This window comes from Orycteropus afer, unplaced genomic scaffold (genome assembly GCF_000298275.1).
Source record: "Orycteropus afer afer isolate SDZICR_OR568_19922 unplaced genomic scaffold, OryAfe1.0 scaffold00313, whole genome shotgun sequence".
NCBI classification, from domain to species: Eukaryota; Metazoa; Chordata; class Mammalia; order Tubulidentata; family Orycteropodidae; genus Orycteropus; species Orycteropus afer.
This window is the reverse complement of record NW_006921900.1, coordinates 2,372,417-2,398,930: the sequence shown is the minus strand read 5'-3', so window position 1 is coordinate 2,398,930 and position 26,514 is coordinate 2,372,417. Positions and strand designations below refer to the sequence as shown.

Sequence of the window (26,514 nt, the reverse complement as noted above, 5' to 3'; positions counted from 1 at the left end):
TGGGGCCAGGGGCCATCTGTGCCTTTGCTGAGCCCAGGCAAGCACCAATGCAGCAATATTTCAGAGCCTAAGTGCACTGGCCGGCTGACCAGCCCACTCTAGTGCTCAATGTAGTCCTGGGAGGATTGGAAGAGTGTCCAGAGGCCTTTCTGGGACAGCAGAGGCTGGGGTGGCTGAGAGAATTGAGCCATGCAGAGAACCAAGGTTGGGGCAAGGGGTGGTGTCCACCCAGGCAGGGGCCTGGGCAGAGGCAGTGGAGGGAGGCAGGACCTATGGGACTTGGGCCCATGGCCAGGCAGGGTAGGAGGAAGAAGAAACCCTTCAGTTTTCCAGTCTGGGAGGTCTGGAGGAAGCTGGTGCCCAATCAGGGAGCCAGGGTGAACAGAGGGTCCTGGTGGGTAGCAATTATATTGGAGGCCTGGGATCACAGCTAGAATAAGGTTCTGGAATTAGAGCTGGAAGTCTGGAGGTCCCCAGACCAGATAGGTGCCTTAGGCTATAGAGATCCTGGGAAGGCTGGGCTTAGGGGTCAGCATGGGGAATGCAGCAAGAAGGGCAAGCAGGGCAGGAGTGGAGGGCACTTCCAATCAATACTGTTTACACAGTTCCCTGTTCACCATGGAGAGTAAGGCACCCTTAGTCAGGGGGCAAGGAACTGTTGCCACCTGGGGACTAGGGCCCTGGCCACACCCTGTTGCTCACTGACCATTTATTTCCCTGTCCTGCCCCTCTCAGGCTGGCTACTTGCGGAGTCCCCCTCACCCTGTACCCAGCACCCAGGGCACCTGCTGTGGGCTCTGAACATCTGTCTCCAGGGCTGACGAAGCAGGCAAGATTGGGCAAGCAGGAGTCAGGAAGGTAGCAAGTGGTGCCATGGAGCCAGGGCCCCAGAATCCCTAGATCTGAGGACTCACTCTCAGATTGTGTGGCTGTGGGCAGGTGGAAACTGCCCTTCCCAGGGTCGCAGGAAGAACTGAGTGAAGTGATGAAAAGGCAAGGACCACATGGATGCTGGGTGTGGTTGTGGCCAATAAGATGACGGGATCTGAGGGACCCTCTTCAATCCCTGGTCTCCCTGCCTTTAAGACCTCAGAGTTCCAGCAGGAGAATCACAAATGGGCAAGGGCAGAGGGCCTGGAAGGGGTAGCCTGTCAAGTGAATCTCACCATCCTGTGCCCAGCGTACACACGCCTCAGAGCCCTTGCTTGGCTGAGAGAAGTGAGGCTTGGGTAGGGACAAAGCAGGCTCCTCAGAGAGAGAGCCACAAACCTTACACCTAAGGGTCTACCCTGCCTTGTGGGAGGAAACCCAGGCCTCCAGAGAGGTCTACATCAGGAGATTATCTTCAGCAGCCAAACCAGTTTTTCCCCCAAAAGTGAAAAATAAAATGGGAAAGCTCAGCTGTTCTGGCTGAAGCTGGGGCAAGAGCCCTACCCAGGGTGTGACCCTCCTCAACAGATGTTTATGTGGTAAAAGAAAGAGATATGGACAATTTTAGGTACGTCGGGACAGGTGTTTCAACAACCCACCCTGCCTCCACGTCCAGTCAGCCCTTCTTGCCCTGCACAGGTCCAGCAGCAGCCTTGGCCCCCTGTCTTTAGACCTAAGCCATCAGGCCTAGAGGCCCAGCTGCCTGCCCTGTGCTCAGCCCCTGCTCCTCAGGTCCTGCATTCTTGATCCTGTCTGTGTCCCCTGCTGACCAGGGAGCCTCCTGCACCAGCCTGCCTCAAGTTGCTCTGAGCCCCTTCTCCTGGCCTCTCCTCACACCTCTCTTTAGGGGCATTAGTCCTGTTTCTTGACCCTTCAATCTTCTTCCAGTCTACCTCCTAGGGTGTTTCCTTCCCTACCCACCCACCACCACCCCAGGATCCATTGCCTTTGGCCCTTTTTCCTGTGCCCTCAGATCCTGCCCAGCAAGACTAAGGCCCTGTGTTCTCCTGACTCAGGGCAGGATACCCCTGACTCAGCTTCCTGCCTGTGGGCTCCTGGCCCTGGGATGGCTTACCTCAGGGGCTGCATGTCCAGGGTATATCTAAAATAATAATAATATCTGCTGGCTGCTTTCCATACTTAGTGTTAATTCCTCCTGATAATCATCCCTACCTCAAAAGGTTACCCCACTTTACAAACAAGGAAACAGGTTCTGAGACTTGATGGCTTGCTCAGGGCAGAGCTAAGTCAGGGCCAGAGCAACCCCACAGTCCGCGTGCTCTCCCTGTCTGCTCTGCTGTAAGAGTTCAGTGCCAGGTCCCAGGTCCCCTCTCATCAAAGCCTTAATAGGTCACAAAGTTCTTAGCAGGGCATGATTACTTATGCAACAATAACAAACAAACAAACAAAAAACTATTGTCATCAAGTCAATTCTGACACACGGCAACCCCTTGTGTAACAGAGTAGCCCTGTTTGTACTCCATAGGGTTTTTTTAGCTGTAATCTTTATGGAAGCAGGTTTCCACAGCTGTCTTCCATGGTGCCACTGGGTGGGTTCAAACCACCAACCTTTAGGTAGTAATCAAGTGCAAACCGTTTGCATCACCCAGGGATCTATTACTTGACAAGTACCTTTTAGTAAGCACTTACTCTGTGCTCGTAGGCCTTCTACTAAGTGCTTTACACATATCACAGCTCATTGACTCCTTTCAACACGATGTATAGACTATTATCATTATTTTACATTGAGGAAGCTGAAGCCCAGAGAGGATGAACAACTTGCCCAAGGACCCACAACTATGAATGACAGAGTTGATTCATAGCCACATCTAGCTGATTCCTCTACAGCTACCACAGAAGCTGCCTTCGAACCTCGCAGGCCACCTTTAACCTGGTCTCCTCTTCCCTTCAGCCCTGCTGCCCACACTAGGTAAAAGGTCACGAGGGATCCCAGCACTGCCCACCCTGGAGGACCTAGGCATGCAAAGGAGGGATGGCACCCAGGTCTGGGAAAGGCAGACTAGGTTCTGTTGGGGCTCAGTGAGCAATCTCAGGGTGGACTCTGCTCCTCTCTAGGCTTCACACCACAACCACCAGTAGCTACTGAGCTGATTCTGACTCGTGGCAAACTCATGGGTGCCAGAGTAGAATTGTGTTCCACAGAGTTTCTAGTAGCTAATTTTTCAAAAGTAGACTGCCAGGTCTTTCTTCTGAGGTGTCTCTGGGTGAACTCAAACCACCAACTTTTCAGTTAGCAACCAAGTGCATTAATTGTTTGCACCACTCTGGAAGGTCTCTGGGTCTCAGTCTCCCCATGTGTACAGTGAACAGCAGACCTGGATGTTTTGGTTTGGAGCCATTTCAGTGGGGAAGGAGGTGGACAAATGTTGGTTGCTGGGCCCACTGGCACCAACTGTGTGACTCTGCCCAGGGACACTCAGTGCAGGCAAAGAGAAACCACATGGCTGGATTGAGGGGCTCAGTCTGCCTGGGCAGAAGCTGAGGGCACAGGAAAGAGGGGCAATAGTGATGGATCCTAGGGTGGGTATGGGCAGGTGGGGAAGGAGTTGACACTATAGGAGATGGAAAGACTGGGAAAAGAAGGAATCCAGAAAAGGTCTAGTGCCACTGAAGACAGATGTGGGGAGAGGTCAGGAGGGGGTTTTCCATCCTGGAATCCTGGTGGCCAGATTTCAGAAGTGGTGGTCTGGGAGCTGGGACCTGGGACCTGGTGTGGGGTGGGTGGTCTATTGCTGTCCTAGTTCCCTGGCCAGTGGTAGGACTTCCAGTGGAGAGGCAGGCTGAAGCCAGAGGATGCATGGAGAGGAGGGTCTGGGCAGCAGGAAGGTGGCCTATTCAAGAAGAACGGGGGTGGGAGGCCAGAAGACAGGGCAAGGGAAAGGAATGCGGTTCCCAGGCATGCAGGGAATGTGACACTGGGACACACAGGCTGCTGTTGGTGTAGGACTGAGGCAGAGCCAGGGCAGAGGAGAAATGCAGTGTCCAGGGTGCTGGGGAGGCATCCAGGGGTGTGAAGTGGGGTCCTGAAGGGGCTGGGATGGCAGGGAATGGGCTCACTGAGGAGAAGCTGCACCACACTGTGGTGGCAGAGATCACTAAGGTGAGCTCCGAAAGGCAAAGAGAAACAGGAAACGGAGGCCTCGGCTGGGGGCCGAGAACTGCACAGGCCTGGGCAGGCAGCAGGCCCCAGACTCTACCTAGAGTTCAGGGAACAAAGCTTTGGTGACTAGACTCTTGCTGAGGACACTGGGCCTCCTCCTGGAATTACCCAAACCTCCCAGGCTGAGGAAACGGATTCCCTTCACATGGGAATCGGCAAATGAGCAGTTGTTGTCCCCACCTCTCTGGAGCCAGGCCAGGCTGGCCGTGGGTGCTAAGCATGTGCTCCTCACACTACTCTGGATAGAAGTCTTTATTATTACCCTGTCCTTAGACACAGGGCCCAGAGCAGCATGGCTCTGCCCCAGGTCACACAGGAAGGAAGTGGTGGTGAGGACTTGAAGCAGGCCCAGGCTGCAGCATCCGTGCTTCATCCGCTCTCTGGCCTGCCCTCAGCGGAGGGCTCCCTGCACCCGACCATGGGCCTGGCCTGAAACACTTCACCCTAAATATCAGTTCAAAAACATGGCAGTGAGTCCTAGTGGGGAGAAACTGAAACACACGCCCACCTCAGCTTGGGGCTACAGGGGCTACAGGGCCTGCAACCTGGCACTGGAGCGTCCTCTCTCTCTCTGACACGCTACCCCTGGAATGGGTGCTCACCACGCCTCTGACTCAGACCTTGCCTGAGGACCACTCAAAGCAGGCTCTTTTGATTCAGGGGCCTGAGGGGATGAGAACAGTTAAGTCCCCATTCCTGCCACAGCCCCACACCAACAGCTCTGGGTCAAATCCCAGTCATTTCACTTTTTGGCTGGGACCCAGTGCCATAGTTTCTATGGGTTCACAGCTGGGCAACGGGTGACAACAACCTATGCAGCCCATCCTGTGTATGAATGGAAAGTCGTGGAAGATGAGGCAGCCCTCACAGGACCTGCCACCAGAATCAGAGCTACATTCAGGCCCAGGTACTCACTGGGGAGTCAAAAATTTGAGTTCTCCTCTGCTCCTCCAGCTGTGGATGCTGTGTGTCTTGGGGCCACCCCTCACCCTCTCTGGGCCTTCATATCCTTATCAACAAGAGGCTGAGGTAGCCTGTGTGATCCCAAGCTGCAGAGGTATATATAGTAGCATCTACTTGGGAAAATCACACGGTCAGCTGGCCAGCAGCTGGCCCTTCCTTCCTCAGGCCGGCTCCCTGCCAGGACAGACACCCGGATCTCCATGCCCGTCAGCCCTTCCCCTTGGAGGGCCCCTCCTCACTCTAATTATAGCTGGGCTGGATGGCCCCATATGGGTCAGAGGAGACAGTGGGTGGCTCTAGTGGGGAGTCCCTCTCTCAACCCACACTCACACAAGTGACTGTTAAGAGCTGCCGCCACCTGTGGGAGGGCCACATGTACAACCCTTCCTTCACCTCAGGTTTTCATCATGGAGACTTCAATGGTGGGGGGCTCAGTGTGAAGTGAAGTTAGTAGGAACCTGGCACACGACCTGTCTGCCTCTCCCTGCAGAGACCCCGGCAATGAAGGCAGTAGTGACCAGAGCACTTCCCCAAGAACCACACCACACCTTTTCCCACAGTCCCTTAAAGCAATTCTCAGCACAAAAAGACTCTTAAGAGTTCTTCAGGCCAAACATCCTGGACTGGCGATGTCCTTAGGCTCCAGAAACTTCCCTCCAGCCATGCAACCATGTCTTGAGAATTCCTCTAGTTTTGACCATGCTGAGCTCTCTACCTAGAACACCCTTCTTCCTCAGGACACTACAAATTGGCATTTAGAAGACAGCTCCAAGGCTTCTTCTCAGAAATGATGTTCATGGAGTACCCTCTGACCCCAAGCTGAGGTTGGTAACTCTCTCCAAATTCCTACAAACCCCACAGTGCTGTCTGTCACAGTGCCAATCACTCTGATTGTCGTGTGTCTGTCTCCCTTCAGGGAGGGCTTTGAGGGCAGTCTCCTTGTCGATTTCATTCACCATTGTACCCCTAAACATGAGGCCTGCTGCACATTGGGCCCTGATTAACGTTTGTTGATAAAGCAAGGGCCTAAGTTTGAGACCAAGCTCAGATTCATTCATATCTGGCTATATGTGGCTGGATAAACATCTGTTTATAAGATTCTGAGGAGTGGCAGGTCCAATGAGGCCAGAAGGATGGTCTGTGAGTGGGGTCTGTTTTCTGGTTCCCACCCCACTTTCAGCAAGGGGGCTAGAAGACCAGCTGGAACCATGCACCCTATGTGAGCACCCCCTCTCTCTATCTGAGCACCTCTCTCCTTCCACCTTTTGTCCAGGACTTTGTGATGTCCCTTTGCCTGACTCCCAGGACAGAAGAGTGCTCAGAGGTGAGAGTGCTGGAGTGACTTTGGAAAGGTGACATTCTTCTCCCTCCCAAGCACCCTTCAATAGTGGGGCACAAAGCTCTCTGACTTGGGAAATGTCCTCCATCCTTCTTGATGCCAAGGCTCTGGGAAGCCTGGCTGGCCCTCCACTCCCACTCTCACCCCAGGCCCTGAGCCAAGTCCATCACGCATTCCAACAGCTAAATGAGGACAAAGCTTCATCTGTCTGTCTGTCCTGGAGCTAGGGTGGTGGGTGGCACCCTAGGTGGGGGCCACTGGGAAGCTGGCACAGGGAATAAGCCCTGGGGGTGCTGCAGGGGGGGCTACTATCCTGCTTTTCCAGTCACTCTCTGCCCCTTTCTAGGGGAAGAGACACACCCTTGGGACTATTTTCAATCCTCCTCTCCATTCCACAGCCACTTCCCTGGTTTGGGTCCATATCATGTATCACTTGCTAGTAGGGGAAGTAGTAATAATAATAGTTACCATGTATTGGATGCTTACCATGTGGTAGGCATTGTCTTATAAATACTTCACATGTTTTCTCATTTAATCCTCATAGCAAACCTATGAGGCAGTCCCATTGTCTCCATTTCTTGAGGCTTAAGGGGTGGTATAACTTGTCCAGCCAACATAGGTAGAAGCCTGGGCCAGAGTCCAGGTTCTTAACCATCAAACTAAACTGTTCTTTGCTTCCAACTCCACTCCCCACCCCAGAAATCCCTCTTCTAAAGGCCAGAGTCCTTGCTCTTACATCTGCAGTGGACCTGGTCACCAAACCAAAAACGAAACTCACTGCCATCAAGTCGTTTTCTGACTCATAGTGACCCCTCCTTGGGTTTCTGAGGTGGTATCTCTATGGAAGTAGATTGCCCAATCTTCCTTCTGAGGACTGGCTGGTGGGTCTGAACCGGCAGCCTTCTGGTTAGCAGTCAAATGCCTTAGGTACTATGCCACCAGAGCTCCTAGGACCTGATCACATACCTGCTTAAAACCCACAGTGAGTACATTTCTAGAAAAACATGGCACATGGAGCAGACAGATTTATCTCTGTTTCCTCCCAAAACCCCACTATGATGACAGTAAAGGAATAAACATAAATCTATAAGGACAAAGAATAAGGGAGAAGTGATTATGGCCAATGAAAAATGTCAACAAAATTCTAGAAGTTGGAAAGCAGATGGTAGAACAGAGAAGGCTGAAAACTGAGTGCCTGAGGAAGAAACTGACCAGAAGTAGAACTCTGGAAAAGCTTAGCAATTAGGTGCCAGAGGGCAGTGTGGGTGGAGTTGAAGGCAAGAGTGTCACTAAAAATCTATGCAAGAACTGATCAGACCCTAAATCCCTTCCCCAGCTCTGCATGGCCAAGTGACACCAGCTCTCTGCCTGGCACAGAGCTGGGAGTCACTCCCTGAACAGGGTGGACCAGGAAGATCTGACCTAGGGACACCAGGCATAGTGGAGGCTTTGAGGTGGAGGGGCCTGCAGAGAAAAGGAGGGATAAATGAAAGTCTACAAAATGCATGGTGAGACACCCACCAAACCTGTTCCCCATTTGGATGCCACAATGCTGCAGCCGGCTGTATACCTGTCCAGGAAAATGCTAGAAGATTCCTCTGCAAGGAAGCAGAATCACCAGAACAAAGACCATAGACACTGATACTTAAACATCTCCCAAAGAAACATCCTCATCCAGCCCTAATCCCTCAGCAGTGGCTCAGAAAAGACCTCCCTAAGTCCACAGGCTTTCCAACTGGTGTCTCAGTGCCTACTTCCCATGTGTGAAATGCAGACAAGACATTTTAAGAAAACCTTTAACATGAAAGAAAATTATTTAAAAAAAAAAAAAAAAACTTCAAAGGAAGAAAAAGATATTGCTGGAAGCAGAAGAAAAAATAAAACCTCAGAAAGGGAAGAGACAATATGGCATCTGAAAAATAAAAAACCGTAATAAAAAGTGCTTAAAGAATAAGAAAGTTTAAGAATTTAAAAGTACAACAGAAAAATATTTTTAATTTAATTGAAGGATTGTAAGGTAAAGATAAGATTTATCCCAGAAAACAGAGTTGAAAAAAGTTTTAAAAAAATTGAAAAATAAGAAAATTAAAAGAAAACATATGAAGAAATGCTCACGATCATTAGCTATTAGAGAGATGCAAATCAAAACAACAATGAGATACCATCTTGCTCCAGCACTAGTACCAAAGTTCAACAAGACAGAAAATAACAAATGCTGGCAAGGTTGTGGAGAGATTGGGACTCTCATACACTGCTGGTGGGACTGTAAAATGGTACAACCATTGTGGAAAGCAGTATGGCGATTCCTTCAAAAGTTGGAAATACAAATACCATTTGACCCAGCCATCCCATTACTAGGTATATACCCTAAAGAAGTGAGAGCCATAACAAGAACAGATATATGCACGCCGATGTTCATCCCAGCACTATTTACAACAGCCAAAACATGGAAACAACCTAGATGTCCATCAGCTGAGGAATGGATAACCAAACTATGGTACATACACACAATGGAATACTATGCAACGCTAAAGAATAATGTAGAATCTGCAAAACGCTGCATAATGTGGATGAACTTGGAGGACATTATGCTGAGTGAAATAAGTCAGTCACAAAAGGACAAATATTTTATTAGTCCGTTATTGTAAAAGTTAAGGAAAGGTTTATATATTGGAGGACATTTTCTTTGTTGGTTACCAGGGGTGGGAGGGGAAGGGGGGAACGCTGTTAGATAGATAGAGATAAATATTGATTTGGGTGAAGAGAAGGGCAATGTACCAAATGTGAGTGACCAATATGGCAGCACTGAGGATGAGAAAGACATAGAGAGGTACATGGGCAGTACAGACAACAAATATGAACCCTTTTGCATATACTGTACTGAATTGTCAGTGAAAGCAAACATGGGTATATGGACGGATAGATAGGTGGACAGGCTAAACAATTAGGTATGTCTAAATGGGGAGTGTATCCAAGATCATATATAGGGTTGGCAGACAATGGTCCTATAAGTTTATGTGAATGATCAGAATTCCCAGGTGTACAGTAGAGCTGACAAGAAGCAAGGTTATGGTCATTGCTTGATCATAGCCAGCTACCCAGAGCGACCGAGTAGTTGATCCTGAGGGCTTGGGACCATAGTCGCAGGGGACATCAAGCTCAATTAACATAACATACTATACAAAACATTGTTCCACCTACTACTTTGGCGAGTAGCGACTGGGATCTTAAAAGCTAGCAAGCTGCCATCTAGATGCAACAATGGGTCTTTCCTCGTCAAGAAGAAAGAAGAAAACCAAAATTAATGGAAACAATCAGTCCTAGCGACTGGTACACCATCCGATCTGCAACCTATACAACTGTGAAACCAGAAGAACTAGATGGCGCCCGGCTACCACTGTCATCCACTTGGAAGGGATGTACGAGATCCTGTATAGAGAGGGAGAACAATGTGGAACAAAACTCAAAATCATTTGGAAAAAAAAGAAAAGGGGACCAGGTTTGCTGGTCTGATAGAGCCTGGTGGAACCACTGAGACTATGGCCCCTAGCTGCCCTTCAGGTCTGGAATTGAACCCACAACTGTGGTTTCCAGCCAAAAAAAGTACAGGCATGTGAGTTAAACATTTACCTCAAGTAGACACACACCCTGGAGAGAACAATCATGGGAGAAGGAAGGGCTGCTTATGCACAGGGAGACAGCTCAGGGAGCAGAAGAGTATGGAGGGATGGACACTGGGAAGAGGTAACTATGGGGAGGAAGTGGGAGGGGAGGTGTTGCATTGTAAATTTTGGTCAATGACATGAGATGAAGTATATGTGAACTGCTGTATGAAAAGTGAATTTACTCTGTAAATCTTCACCCAAATCAAAATAAAATTAAAAAAAAAAAAAGTTAAAAAAAAAAAAAAAGAAAAAGAAAAGATAGCTGAATACTAAGGATTCCAGAAAGAGAAAATTACTGAAGAATTAAATTAGAAAGGGAAAATTACCAAATAAATACAAAGATATTTCTCAAACCTGAAGGACATGAATTTCTAGATTAAAAGAGTCCACTAAGTGCCCAGGATAATAAATAAAAATAGACCAAGGCACATAACTGTAAAATTTCAAAGAGAGAGAGATTTCCAAAAGCTTCCAGATTTTTTAAAAGGTCACACACTCAAAGGCTGGGGAACCAGAATGGTATGAGATTTCAATAGCAACACTGGAAGTTAGAAGACAGTGGAAAAATGCCTTCAAAATTCTCAGGGAGAGCTCCTTCTAACCTAGAAGTCAGTATCAAATTAAACTACAGGCAGACTTCACTTTAGTGTGCTTTGCTTTATCGTACTTTGCAGAGACTGCCTTTTTTACAAATAGAAGCTTTGTGGCAACCCTACGTCGACCAAGTCTATCGGTGCCATTTTGCCAACAGCATGTGCTTACTTTGTGTCTCTGTCATGTTTTGGTAATTCTCACATTTCAAACTTTTTCATAATGCTATTGCATACTTAATTGACTACAGTACAGTGTAAACATAACTTCCATATGCACTAGGAAACCAAAACTCTGGTGTGGCTCGCTTTATTGCAGTATTTCCATTATTGCGGTAGTTTGGAACAAAACTCACAATATCTATCTCCAAGGCATGCCTGTATTAGGTATGAGGGAAGAAAAAAGGTGTTTTTAGTACAGCTGAGGACAAGTGTGTCATTGAAAGTCTGTGTAAGAAGACACAAACTATTTACTTCCATGCATTGTTTCTCAGAAAGCTACTTCACCAAAGCAAAGGAGTATAACCCCCTGCAAAAAAAAAAAAAAAAATGAGGTAGCATGGGATTCAGAAACAGGAAGTCCTTGCATAACAATTTTAGGGCAAGTCTAGAAAGCATCCAGTTTAGACTGGAACAGGAGGACAGAGGGAAGTTGAGGGAGAAGGTTCAAGGGAAAAAAAGAGAACTGTTAGATTATCTGGTAGGAAATACCTTCTGGAAAACTGGATTATGAGACACTTTATAAGAACTCTTGAAGGATGTAGGAGACTTAGCCAAAGGCAAAGAAAAACATTATCCTTAAAAAGAAAATGTCTTCCTGGATAGAGAGGGAGAACAATGTGGAACAAAACTCAAAATCATTTGGAAAAAAAAGAAAAGGGGACCAGGTTTGCTGGTCTGATAGAGCCTGGTGGAACCACTGAGACTATGGCCCCCAGCTGCCCTTTAGGTCTGGAATTGAACCCACATCTGTGGCTTCCAGCCAAACAAAAGACAGGCATATGAGCTGAACATGTACCTGAGGTAGATACAATGCTTGGAGAGAACAATCATGGGAGAAAGAGGGGCTGTTTATGCACAGGGAGACAGTTCAGGGGGCAGGAGTGCATGGAGGGATGGACACAGAGAAGAGGTAACTATTAGGAGGAAGTAGGAGGTAAACTGTTACATTGGGGTAAACTGTAGTCAATGTCATGAGACAAAGTGTGTGTGAACTACTGTATGGAAAATGAATTTGCTCTGTAAACTTTCCCCAAATCACAATTAAAAAAAAAAAAAGAAAACGTCCTCTTGTTACAACACTTGATTTAACTAACAACAAAGAAGGTTTAGGAGCTCTGGTGGCGTAGTGCCTAAGGCATTTGACTGCTAACCAGGAGGCTGGCCGTTCAAACCCACCAGCTACTCCTCAGAAAGAAGGCTGGGCAATCTACTTCCGTAGAGATACCATCTTGGAAACCCAAGGAGGGGTTGCTATGAGTCCTATCGACTCGACGGCAGTGAATTTGGTTTGGTTTTTTTAAAGAAGGTTTACACAGTCATAATAACGAAAACACTGAATACAGACCTATTCAAAATACATAAACACTTTTACTGGGATATAGCAGGGAAGACAAACGTGTGTGCAGAAAGTAATGTGAGAGGGCTGAACTCACTGTACAAATCAACAAATAAGACTTAAACTAAAAAATCAAGATACAACAGTCTGGGGGTGCTATTTGGAAATATAAAGGTATATAATGTAAAGAAAAAGCTGAAAGAATTAAAGTTGAAAGTGACTGCATAGAGATAAAGAAGGTAAAGAGTGGGGAGGGGTGAGGAAGGTAAATCTAATGATCTGTTGTTGCCATCTTGAAATTCTTAAAATTATCTTTTGAACATGAGTTTTGTGAGGCCTGATGGGACAAAGCAGCAGGCACATGAGCAGAGGAGATGGGCAGTTGGTCTGCCATTCTTTGCTGCATCAATCACATCTAGCATTTGCTTTGCCCTGGAGCACAGAATCCTAGTGGACTCAGAATGTGTAGGCGGCTCAGACAGACTCAAAGCAAATACAAAGTAAGAGTGTTATGTCTACAACTGAGTAAAAGGGGATGCTGACAGCCTCTGAAGCCACTTTGCATTTGAACAAGATTTTGCTTCAAATGCACAAAAAAGGAAATGACATTCTAAGAAACATCAAACAAGCAGGGAACTGTATCATCGTTTCTTATTCATGTTACTTCCCTGTATTAGCCAAACACACAGAAAAATAATGAGATAGAAGGAAAGGGAAGGTATGGTAGAATGTATGCATAAACCAAAACCACACTCACTGCAATCGAGTTGGATCTGACTCCTCCTTGGGTTTCCAAGGCAGTATCTCTATGGAAGTAGATTCCCCAAACTTCCTTCCGAGGAGACAATGTATGCTTATCAAGGAGTAAAATCAAACCAGTTGAGTTAGTTTTGTGCAGCACTGCCACTGTCCATGGAGTCATTTCTGACTCATAACGACACCCACAGGGTTTCCAAGATTTTAAATCTTTATGGAAGCAGATGCCTCATCTTTGTCCAGTGGAGCAGCTAGTGGATTCAAACCACTGACCTTTTGCTTAGCAGCCAAATGCCTTAACCACTATACCACCAGAGTTCTCTAGTCAGTACAAATTAAGAAATAATGATTTACATCATTTCAGTGATTCTGTATATGAGTCAGATGTTCTTACATTTGCATTTAGAACTCACAGTGCATAAAATAAAGATGAATGGTAAAATTTATGCTAATAATTTAAATTTTTAACTTTTTTTTTTTACCTAGGACATTAAGTAGCAAATAAAAACACCAAGACAAAACCAAAGATGCATGGAAACAATTAGTCCAAGGGACTATGGACCATGAGAACCTCAGCCTACATGACCTGGGTTCAGAAGAACTAGATGGTGCCCAGCTACCACTGTCAATCACTCAGAAAGGGATTCCGTGCAGGAGATCCTAGATAGAGTGGGAGAACAATGTGGAGCAAAACTCAAAATCATAGAAAAAAGACCAGGCTTACTGGTCTGACAGAGACTGGTGAAACCCCTGAGACTATGGCCCCTCCTCATCCTTTGGGCCTGGAATTGAACTTAATCCCATGACTTCCAGACAAATAATAGACAGCCATATAAGATGAACATTTACACCAGGTAGGTACATTCCTTAGAATAATCAACTATGGGCAATCAGAAGGGCAGTATTTGCACATGGAGATAGCTCAAAGGGCAGGAATGCATAGGAAAGAAGGACACAGGCAAAAGGTAACCACAGGGAGGAAGCGGGAAGAGAGCTGTCACATTATGAGCATTGCAATCACTGTCATGAAACAAAATGTGTATGAATTGTCTGGAAAATGAATTGGCTCCATAAACTTTCACCCAAATCACAATAAAAGATAATTAAAAAAATATCATGACAAATTGAGAGAGAATGCAGAGGAAAAAAAAAAAAAAAAAGCTTTATATTTTAGTACCGTTAATGACACTTGTTTCCCTGCTTTTCACTGTTGTTGTTAGGTGCCACTGAGTCGATTTCAACTCATATGACAGAGTAGAATTGCCCCATAGGGTTTTCTAGGCTTTAATCTTTACAGGAACAGATTGCCAGATCTTTTCCCCATAGAGCTGGGGAGTGGTTAGAACTGCCAGCCTTTAGGTTAGCAGCCAAACACTTAACCATTGTGCCACAGGGCTCCTTTGCTTTTCACTGGACTCCACAAGATATGTACCTAGCCCTTCACCTCCTCCAGCTTCATTTCCTATCCAGTCTTGGTTGGCATAACCTCACTGAACATTATTTCTCTTTCATGTCTCCAGGCCTTCATTCATGTTTCCTCTACCAGGAACCCCATTCCTCTCTGTTCTGTGTATTCAGGAACCTTTGCTGACATTCCAAGATTTAGCTCAGATGTCCCTCCTGGGACATGGGGAACCCCAACCCACCATCTTTCTCAGGTGCCCCTCTACCTTGGTGCTGTATATCACTGTCTGCATCTCCTTCACTAGACCTTAATGTCATAGACAAGGACATCAGGGCTGGGGAGGGACTTACTCAAGGAACCTGGTGATGTACTCGCGGCTACAGCGGGACCAGGTGAGGGGGGCGGCGTCGTACAGGAGCTGTGGAGACATGATGAAAGGCCGTTTCCCAACGGGCTCACAGTCATTGCCGCTTCCGTCATGCTGAATGCCAAAACTGCATGAGACACAGGCCCCAGGGGCAAGTGAGGCAGTGGGAGGCCGCCAGCCTGCCCCCACCGCAGAAGTCCGCAAGGTCCTGACTCCCAAGGCTAGCCCTGCCACCTTGGGAAACTGAAATGACTTTGCAGCCTTGAAAAAAGTCACATCCCCTCTCTGAGATCAGGTTCCTCAATCTCAAATATGGTTGTGAGAGCTGGAATCCTACAGGGTCCTGCTTCAGGTACACCAGCCCAAGTCTGACTGACCCAGGGCTGACCTGCTCCTGCTGCAGAGCCAGCCAGCCAGCAATGGCAAGCCAAGGGTGGAGGCCCATCATAGCCTGGCAACCTCACTGGCACCAGGAACAGGCTAATAGAGGTCCCCCTGTGCCCAGGTCATTGTCCTCAGACTGTGTACTTGAGTTAAGCTAAGGAGGCTTACTGCATCACATAAAGCTCTTGGGAGACCATCCTTAGGAGAAGCATGAGAAACTCACATCTCTGGAGCCTCTGCTCTGAGCCAGGGACCAAGCTAAGCACTTTCACAAACACTACCTTGCTCAGTACTAAGACTTCCCAGTGAGGCATTACTATCCCCAGACATGCTCAGAGAGGCTAAGAAACTAGCCAGGCTAACAGCTAGGAAATGATTAGGATTAGGGCAAAGGGCTCTTTCCACCTCGTGGGTGGCCTCAAGGCCCTATGTGCATGGCCATAACCCAGGGAACCCAGTGTCTGGGTGGATGATCCCAACACCTCTGACCCTCATCGGCTCACCAGTCAGTTTCAGATGCTACCATATTCACTAGCTAAACAAGAACCTGCCACCTTCCCAGGCACAGAGGATAAGGGCATGGGCCATGCTTAGACATGGAAGCCTCAGAGTGTCAGAGGGAGGGAGCCTTGGACATCAGTGAATCCAACTCCTTCAACCAATAGGGAGCACACAGAGGCCCAGAGAGGAGAAGACACTTGCCCAAGGTCACAGGGCAAGTGGGAGTAGGTAGCCAGGACCAAGAGTTAAAAATGCAAGCACAGAGGACAAAGGGGAAGGGTCTGTCAAAGACCTCTGGTGACTTTATGGCCCATCCTAGCCCCTCTTTAAATAAGACTTATGCCAGGCCAGCACCAGAGGTGCCCAGGCAGTACCTCTGTCTCATGTTTACAGGGAAGCAGCCCTGGTCGCAAGGGTAGGGATATATGGAGACAGTACACAGCCAGGCCAAGTCAGGGCTCCCTTTCCCAGGCCATTTCTTTTCCCCCTGGAATCTTATAATTCATAGGCCTGGCTGCCTTGTGCCCCCAGGTTGGGAAGGTGAATCTAGGTTCTTGGAGTGGTAATAGGAGTGGGCAAGGTACCTGTGCCCGAGCTCATGGGCCACGGTGAAGGCCAAGGGCAGGCCCGTGTCCTCATTGATGTTGCAGCTGCGGTGTGGCTGGCACATGCCTGCCACATGGGACAGGCCCAGGGTCTCGCAGGGCCGGTTCATGGCTGCACACAGGTCCTTCCTGCACATACAGAGAGAAGCAGGCCCTCAGGCTGAACTGACCCCGAGGGAGAGGGAAAGATGCTCCCTCCCACTGCTTGCTCCATGATCTCACGCCACAATACAGCAGCCATCTAGGAGCACGTACCCTCACTCACACATGATCCCCGGACATATACTTGGGCCTGGGAAGCAGAACTGTGCACAGACAATTTTGATCACTCTTCCAGTGAGGGTGCTGATAGAAGCTGCCAGAGCCCACCCAGCAGAGGGACATTAACTCCACCTGGAGTTTAAAAATACCAATTCTGTAAGAAGGAGCCCTGATGGTGCAATGGTCAAGCATTCAACGGCTAACTAGGAAGTCAGCAGCTTGAAGCCCCCAGGTACTCTATGGGAGAAAGACCTGGTGATCTGCCATTATAAAGATTTCAGCCTAGAAAACCCTATGGGGCAGTTCTACTCTGTCACACGGGGTCACTATGAGTTGAACTGGACTCCACACCTAACAATAACAACAATTCTTAAAGGCCAAAGTAAATCTAACCTTGGGCCAAAGATACCCAAACTCTCCTCAGAATGGGGCTCCCTGAGAGCAGCACTGCATTTTTCCCAAAATCAGGACTTCTTGAAGGTAAGACATAACCTCCTTCAGATGATGGCTCTCCTACAACCCCCACTCCCTCTGGCAGCCGACAGTACCTGGTGAGCAGGATGGCGGTGTCGTGGTGCAGAGGATGGGTGTCTCCCTTCATGTTGATGCTCTTCTGCCACTTGCAGAAGCTCCTCAGGGTGTTGTCTGCATGGTGTGTAATCTTTAGGTCCTCCTAAGGACACAGAGGGAGCTCTGGTGGTGTAGTGTCTAAGGCATCTGATTGCTAACCAGAAGGCCGGCGGTTCAAACCCACCAGCCACTGCTTGGAAGGAAGATTGGGCAATCTACTTTTGTAGTGATACTGCCTTGGAAACCCAAAGAAGGGCCGCTATGAGTCGGATCCAACTCAATGGCAGTGAGTTTGGTTTTTTTTGTTTGAAGGACACAGAGAGAGTCCTTAGGTGGTGTAAATAGTTAATATGCTCAGCTGCTAATCAAAAGATTAGAGGTTCAAGTCTACCCAGAGGTGCTTCAGAAGAAAGGCCTGGCCATCTGTTATCTCATTTCTCTCTCTGAGCTCCAATTTTCTTCAGTCCAAGGGAGGTAGACAGAGGCCCAGAGGGGGCAATGGGAAGACAAACAGCCTGAACACCACTCCACACACACATTCCTGGAGGTGACCTGAGCCAGAGACTGGAGGGTGATGAATGGCACTGCTCAGGCCAAGGAGGTCCTTGCTGTGTCTGCCCTTCCACATGGGGCAGCTTAGCAGTGGGGCAGGAGGGCTCTAGCAGCTGTTGTTCATCCTCAGGGGCCAGTGGAGGCCACAAGACCTCTTACCTCCTCCTCTTCCAGCAGGATCAGGCGCACGATGGTGATATGGATGGGGTTCCCAATGCTGGGGTCATGAAACAGGCCAGTCACCTGCCCAAAGGACAGGGGTCAGGCTGTTACTCAGGATAAGGCATATGAGCACCCAGTGCCCACCCCCAACCCCCTGGATGGATGTACACCCACATGCACCTGCAGGAATGCTCACTTACGTGCACACAAGACTGTACACATAGGACCATTCATTCACATGTATCTACATATGAATGTGTATCCACCTCTGTGAATACACTTTCCCAACCCACCTGCAGAACCTGGGAGACAAGAAGGCCTCCCAGGCCCCTCCTAGGACTGTAGCCTGTCCTGAGCATGAGTTTGGACCTGCTTCCAAGTACCAACCCCCACCCCACCAAGCCCAGCCAATGGCAGCTCAGATGTCCCAACATTGGCTCTTTAGCCCATCTCAGGATCCTACTTCTGCTTACTCTGTCCTTGTCTGCCCTGAAGCCCATTCCTGCCCTGGGGATGCTAGAGCCAGCATCCCAGGACTGAGTCTTCTGATGAGGCATGAAACCTGAGTAGAGTCTGTGGGTGAGGGGTGTGGATAGACCCAGACTCAAGGAGTTTCCTCCACTGCTCTGCTACTCCATCTTCTGGGAGCATTGGCACCTGGGCACAAAGCCATGGGGCCAAAGAGACAGGTATCAGAGACCCCCATGGCTACATGGGGAGCTCTCTACTGATGCCCAGGCCACTCCCAAAGATATAAGATGGGCCAGGTGCAGGGAAATGGGCCTTGAAAATTGGGAAGCTATCAGTTCTTTCAAAGCTATTGGGTCAGAGCAAAGAAGAGATCAGCCCATGATGGGGACCTGGTGTCAAGTTCCAGAAGGCAGAAATAGTAGGATAGGCTTCCAGCAAGTCCATCAAGAAAAATAACATTCAAATAGGAATAGACAAAACAAACAGTGCTAAGAGCACACCACAGGCCCTGATAATGGGGGTGAACGCTCTTCCAGAATCCAGGGTCAGAAATGGTGCCCATCAGCAGTGATGCAGTGTGCCACCACCTGTCTTCATGCACTGACTGCCACCCCAGGAGCCCCTCTGCCTGCTTTCCCCTGACATTCAATCACTTCTGCCTCCTAAATTTTGCTTGAATCTGTCTCTTCTCTCCATCTTCACCATCACTGCCCAGTCCAAGATGCCATCATCTCTTGTCTGGCCAGCTGTCAAAGTTTAATGGGTCTCCCCATATAATCTGAGGCCCCTCCAGGCTACCTGCAGCCTAGCACCTTCAGTTATGTCTTTGAAATACAAACTCAATCTCACCATGCCTTTGCTTAAAGCAACTGAATGGCTCTTCACTGTCTACAGGGTAAAGACAAATGTTCCTGGCCTGGACAACAGGCTTGCCTGGTCTGCCTGAGGCCTACCTCTCTGGCCTTATCTCATGCCCTCACTTCAGCCACTCTGGCTTTCTCTCAGAATCCCAAGTCTTCCTACCATATGGCCTTTCAGATTCAATTCCTTCAGCCTGGAAAATCTTTTCTCCCCTCACTTCTAAGTTATCTTCTGTTCTCTCTCCAGCTCTCAGCCCTCTGTCATGTATTCTGGAAGCCTTCATTCCACCCAACACTCCAAAAGCTCCATGGACCTCTTCTTCCCAGAACCCATGATGATAGCACCTTAACATTCATTGAAGTGATGTTTTGATTAATATCTGTCTCCCTGCCCAACCGTGAGTTCCCTGAGGGCTGCAGCCATGTCTGTTTGCACACCCTCTTATAGCCCCAGTGCTCAGCCGAGCGTCCAACCCATGTAGGACATTCAAGAAATATTTGTTGAACAAATAAATGCATCTTGGGGTCTGTGCTAGGTATTTCCAATGCATTATCTCATTTAAAACAAACAGTGGAAAATGAGAAAAGACCCTGCAAAAAATCAGGTTCAAAGAACAAGTCTTTCCTAGACTACAGATAGATGAACTTGGCATCAGCCCCCAGTGAAGTGGCTGCAGAGAATAAGAAACCCCTAAAGGTCCACTGAGACTTGTCCCAGCAACTGATCCACCCTATATCCTGAGTACTACCACTTGTCTGTCAGTTTGTCATACTGTGGCGGCTTGCATGTTGCTGTGATTCTGGAGGCTATGACACTGGTTTTAAAATACCAGCAGGGTCACTCATGGTGGACAGGTTTCAGTAGAGCTTCCAGACTAAGACAGACTCAGAAGAAAGACAGGGCCATTCACTTCTGAAAAAAATGACTACTGAAAACCCTATGAACAGCAATGAAATACTGTCTGATACAGTGCTGGAAGAAAAGCCCCTCAGGTTGGAAGGCATTCAAAATATGACTGAGGTAAGTGCTGCTTTCTCAAAGTAGAGTCAACTTCAGTGACATGGATGGAGTAAAGCTTTCGGGACCTTCACTGGCTAATGGGGCATGACTCAAAACAGGAAGAAACAGCTGCAAACATCTATTAATAATCGGAACATGGAATGTACAAAGTATGATTCTAAGAAAATTGGAAGTTGTGAAAAATGAAATGGAGCTGAAATGGACTGTCACAGGCCATTATGAATGAGACAATCATATGATCTACTACTCCAGAAATGACAAACTGAAGAGGAATGGCATTGCATTCATCATCAAAAAAGAATATTTCAAGATCTATCCTGAAGTACAATGCTGTCCAGTAATAGGATACACCTACAAGGGAGACCAGTTAATACTACTATTACTTAAATTTATATACCAAGCACTAAAGCCAAAGATGAAGAAACTGAAGATTTTTACCACTCCTGCAGGCTGAAATTAACCAAATATGTAATCAAGATGCATTGATGATTACTGGTGATTGGAATGAGAAAACTGGAAACAAAGAAGAATTCATCAGTAGTTGGAAAATACGATCTTGGTGACAGAAATGACAACAGAGATCATATTATAGAATTTTGCAAGACCAATATTTACTCATTGCAAATACCTCTTTTCAACCACAAATGACAACTATACACATGGACCTTGCCAGGTAGAATACATAGGAATCAAAATGTCTACATCTGTGGACAGAGGTGATAGAGAAGCTCAATATCACAGGAGCTGACTGTGGAACAGACCATCAATCTCTCATATGCAAGTTCAAGTTGAAGCTTAAGAAAATAAAAACAAGACCACAAGAGCCAAAATATGACCTTGATTATATCCCACCTGAATTTAGAGACCATCTAAAGAATAGATTTGATGCACTGAACACCAATGACTGAAGACCAGGTAAGTTGGGTGACATCAAGAACATCATACATGAAAAAAGCAAAAGGTCATTTTTAAAAAAAGGAAAGGAAGAAAAGACCAAAATGGATGTCAAAAGAAACTCTGAGGGTATATGGACAGATAGATAGGAGGACAGGCTAAACAATTAGGTATGTCTATGAAATGGGGAGTGTATCCAAGATCATATATAGGGTTGGCAGACAATGGTCCTATAAGTTTATGTGAATGATCAGAATTCCCAGGTGTACAGTAGAGCTGACAAGGAGCAAGGTTATGGTCATTGCTTGGTCATAGCCAGCTACCCAGAGCAACCGAGTAGTTGATCCTGCGGGCTTGGGACCATAGTCGCAGGGGACATCAAGCTCAATTGGCATAACATACTATACAAAACATTGTTCCACTTCCTACTTTGGCGAGTAGCGACTGGGATCTTAAAAGCTAGCAAGCTGCCATCTAGATGCAACAACGGGTCTCTCCTCGTCAAGAAGAAGAAGATCAAAATTAATGGAAACAATCAGTCCTAGTAACTGGTACACCATCCGATCTGCAACCTATACAACTATGAGACCAGAAGAACTAGATGGTGCCCGGCTACCACTGTCATCCACTTGGAAGGGATGTACGAGATCCTGTATAGAGAGAGAGAACAATGTGGAACAAAACTCAAAATCATTTGGAGGCAAAAAAAAAAAAAGAAGGTGGGGACCAGGTTTGCTGGTCCAATAGAGCCTGGTGGAACCACTGAGACTATGGCCCCTAGCTGCCCTGCAGGTCTGGAATTGAAGCCACACCTGTGGTTTCCAGCCAAACAAAGTACAGGCATGTGAATTAAACATTTACCTCAAGTAGACACACGCCCTGGAGAGAACAATCATGGGAGAAGGAAGGACTGCTTATGCACAGGGAGACAGCTCAGGGCGCAGAAGAGTATGGAGGGATGGACACTGGGAAGAGGTAACTATGGGGAGGAAGTGGGAGGGGAACTGTTGCATTGTAAATTTTGGTCAATGACATGAGACAAAGTATATTATGTGAACTGCTGTATGAAAAGTGAATTTACTCTGTAAATCTTCACCCAAATCAAAAAAAAAAAGAGTGGCAGAGAGAGCCTGCCCCTAGAGCCAGTGCCCTGAATCTGGACTTCTAGCCTCTTAAATTGTGAAAAAATAAATTTCTGTTCTTTAAAGGCAAAAAAAAAAAAAGAAAGAAAGAAACTCTGAAACTTGCTCTTGAATGGAGAGTAGCTAAAATGAATGGAAAAAAATATATGAAATAAAAGAGCTGAACAGAAGATTCCAAAGGGTGGCTCAAGAAAAGAATAAAGTAATTCAATGAAAGAATTATAATGGAACTAGAAAACCAAAAGGGAAGAAGACATTTGACATTTCTCAAGCTGAAAGAACTGAAGAAAAAATTCAAGCCTTGAGTTGCAATAATGAATATGTTTTGCTCTGTGGGCAAAACATTGAGCAAAGCGGGAAACACTGAAAGAAGATGGAAGGAATACACAGTCACCGTATCAATAAAGAATTAGTGAACAATCAACTGTTTCAGGAGGTGGCATATGATCAAGAACTAATGTGTTGAAGGAAGAAGTCCAAGCTGCCCTGAGGGAATTGGCAAAAAACAAGGCTCCAGGAATTGAAGGAATACCCATTAAGATGTTTCAACAAATGGATGCTGTGCTGCAGGCACTTACTGGTTTCTGCCAAAAAAATTTAGAAGACAGTTACCTGACCAACTGACTGGAAGAGATCCATATATGTGCTCACTCCAAGGAAAGGTGATCCGACAAAATGTGGAAATTATCGAACAATGTCATTAATAGCACATACAATTAAAATTTTGCTGAGGATAATTCAAAAATGTTGTAGCGATATATTGACAGGTCCAGAAATTCAAGTTGGATTCAGAAGAGGACGTGGAACAAGGAATATCACTGCTGATGTCAGATAGATCTTAGCTGAAAGCAAAAGAATATCAGAAAGATGTTTACCTGTGTTTCATTGACTATGCAAAAGCATTAGACTGTATGGATCCTAGCAAATTATGGATAACATTGCGAAGAATGGGAATTCCAGAACACTTAATTGTGCTCATGAAGAACTTGTACGTACACCAGAAGGCTGTCATTTGAATAGAACAAGAGGATACTACTACATAGTTTAAAATCAGGAAGGGTGTATGTCAGGGTTGTATACCTTAACCATACTTATTCAATCTGTACACTGAGCAAATAATCCAGGAAGGTGGACTATATGAAGAAGTACATGGCTTCAGGACTGGAAGAAGACTCATTAACAACCTGTAATATGCAGATGACACAACATTGCTCGCTGAAAGTAAAGATGACTTGAAGCACTTACTGACAAAGATTAAAGACTATAGTTTTCAGTATTATACCTCAACATAAAGAAAATAGAAATCCTCACAACTGGACCAATAAGCAACATTATCATAAATGGAGAAAAGTCTGAAATTGTCAGAGATTTCTTTTTACTTGGATCCACAGTCAACATTCACGGAAGCAGCAGTCAAGAAATCAGACATATTGCACTGGGCAGATCTGCTCCAAAAGACCTCTTTAAAGTGTTGAAGAGCAAGGATGTCACTTTGAAGACTAAGGCGCCCCTAACCCCTGCCATGTTATTCTCAATCACCTCACATGCCGCGCGACTTGGAAGGAAGATTGGGCAATCTACATCCGTTGTGATACCGCCCCGGAAACCCAACAGGGTCACTATGAGTTGGATACAACTCAATGGCATGTTGCTATGCTATGCATATGCATGTGAAAGCTGGACAACAAATAAGGAAGACCAAAGAAGAGCTCATGCATTTGAATTGTGATGTTGGCAAAGAATACTGAAAATACCATGACCTACTGCCAGAAGAACAAAGAATTTGTCCTGGAAGAAGTGCAACCAGAATGCTCCATAGAAGCAAGAATGGCCAGACTTTGTTTCATGTACTTTGTTAATGTTGTCAGAATGGACCAGTCCCTGGAGAAGGATATCATGCTTGGTGAAATAGAGGGTCAGCAAAAAGAGGAAGACCCTCAACGAGATGGATAGACACAGTGGCTGCAACAATATGCTCAAGGATAACAAGGATTATCAGGATGGCACAGGGCTGAGCAGTGTTTTGTTCTGTTGTTCATAGGGTTGCTATGAGTCAGAAGCCAATTTGACAGCTCCTAACAACAACAACATCATATCCTGAGTGAGGGCTAGGAGCAGCTTAGCGCCCCTCTCTCAGCACATGTAATACTTCTCACTGTCTCCCTGGAAGTATGAAGGCAAAACAGGTGCTGGGAGACCATGGAGAGAGGGGGAGTCATGTTTGGTTGATCAACTTAACCAACAAGTGTTTGTTAATGGCCTGCAAGAAATTAGAGTTCTGTTCAGGCATAGAAAGCAAGCCAGCGTGAGTAAAAAGTAAGATCTAGGGGTCATAGGTGATCACAAGCACCCAGGAAATTCATGAGGGAGCCCACAGAGCTAGGTGGGTCTTGTGCCCAGTTCCTGGCCCACAGGGAAACACTGAGAAAAAGGAGGTGAAATGAACCCAGTAAACCATCGGTGGCTCCAGACTACTAGGTTTCTGTCAGGCTGAGCCCTCTGAGAAGTGAGAATAGGAAGGACAAGACCTTAGGGCCTAAAAACCTGGCCTCTCCCCTTGCCCTCAGCTTAGGGGCCCAGCCCTGCTGTGCAGCAACAGTCCACCCAGAACCATGGCTGTTAATGGTTCACCTTCCTAGACAGACAAGACTGAACAGAGAGGCTTGAGTTGGGTCTCTGAATCCTTGAATGCCAGGTTCAGGGCTATGGCTTGTATTTCATAAGGAACAGAGAGTCAGTGATGGCGGCTGAGTCAGGGAAGGATTGATTCAAAGCTGAGCTTGCAGATGAGGACCTGAGCAGTGGGGATGTGATGGCCAGCCAGTAGGGAGAACAACCATGAACAGAGTTCCTTCTTGTCTCTGACCCTCAGGCTTCTCAGCTATAAAATGGGTGGCTGGAGACTGATGATGTCAGAGGGCATTTCCTTTAGGATTGTAGGAGGTGAGGGACTGGCATGGGGGAGCAGAGTACATGACACAGGCCTCAGGGCTTCCTTAGACATCACCCAGCTTCAGAGCACACACCCCTCACCCGTGTCCCCAACCACCTAGCCCAGGGTAGAACCAGTCTTGTGTGGTGGCCTCCCCCCTGCTAACAATGCCACGGCAGAGACCTTTTCTCCCATAAGGCTGCAGGAAGCAGCTTGGCGTCTAAGGCCTGTTTGGCAAACTCGGGATAAGTAGCAGGGAAAGAAAGGCTGGCATGGCAGTCACCATGGGACTCATCAGCTCCAATCAACTAAGTACCCTGAGTGGAATTTGGGACATCACAGCAAGTGTGACCTGAGCAAGGCACTCATTCCTTCTGGGCTTCAATTATCTCAATTGCCACATGGGGTCATTCTCAATGCACAGACGGGTAAGCTGAGGCTCAGAGAGGTAAAGTAACTTGCCCATAATCACAAGCTAGTAATTCAAATGTATGCTGGTGTCCCAGGCAGGAGCCATGCCCAGTGGAAGGCCTGGTACAGAGGAAAAACGAGTTTGTTCAGGGCATTGTGAATGAACCAAGCAGTCTGTGAGCTCTCCCAGGTAGTCACAGAATTGTGGCTGCCACGAGCTCCCCCTCACCCAGCTCTGGTCTTGGTAGTGGGTAGATGCCAGCTTAGCCAATGAGGTGGTGTGAAACCCAATGGTGTCTCTATAGTAGCCCTGGAGAGCCCACTCCTAATGGCTTCCTGCCAGGCCCCCACATATTCCTAGACCCTTCCTCCTGCTTGGGGTCTGTCAGCCTGTGAGCCTTCCTGCCCTAAATTTACCCTTTGCACCCCTTCCCCCACCTTCTTCTGGCCCTTACCACGCACCCCTTGCCTGCTGCCTACAGCTGTCTCACCATGTTCATGATGGTCAGCACATAGTTCTCAACATGTGGCTGCCCATGGTATTCCACCATTTTGGGGTCAGCTACCACCAGGGTCTCCACCCACTTCTCCTTGCTGACCGAACGCTGGTGAAGACGCTTTGGCCGCTGCCTCCGCCACTGCTGCCGCTGCTCCCAGCGCTCCCGCCGAGACTCCAGCTCCAGGGATGCTGTGGGCCAGATGGGGAAGGGGTTAGTTGCCAGCAGGACTGACCCAGGATACATCTCAAAGGCCTTCCTCAGCAAGCTCTCTCTGGGACAGAAGGAACAGCACTGGGATCAGACTGGCTGCCACTATGGCCACTCTGCTGAGGAGGCTCCCAGCCAAGCTCATAGAGGTCAGTTATTGTAGGGTGGGAGCAGGGTGAGGAGGGGAAGGAGGTTCCTAGCTAGTTGCTCTACTGAGGCTGGGTATGGCCTTGCCTTGCCTGGACACTTGAGAGAGAATGATTGGCAGGGCAGGGAGTGCCACAGCA

The 26,514-nt window shown here is 47.3% G+C and overlaps 1 protein-coding gene across 1 annotated transcript in view; it reads right to left on the bottom strand.

Moving 5' to 3' along the window:
• The window catches only part of ADAMTS7 (ADAM metallopeptidase with thrombospondin type 1 motif 7), a 68,351-nt gene that overhangs the window by 19,063 nt on the left and 22,774 nt on the right, over positions 1-26,514 (bottom strand). The window contains exons 9-13 of the mRNA XM_007951856.1: positions 26,012-26,208; positions 17,787-17,870; positions 17,054-17,178; positions 16,224-16,373; positions 14,738-14,881 (exon numbers count right to left, since the gene is read on the bottom strand). Coding sequence (XP_007950047.1) covers positions 14,738-14,881; positions 16,224-16,373; positions 17,054-17,178; positions 17,787-17,870; positions 26,012-26,208 — 700 coding nt within the window. The remainder of the gene's footprint in view (positions 1-14,737; positions 14,882-16,223; positions 16,374-17,053; positions 17,179-17,786; positions 17,871-26,011; positions 26,209-26,514) is intronic.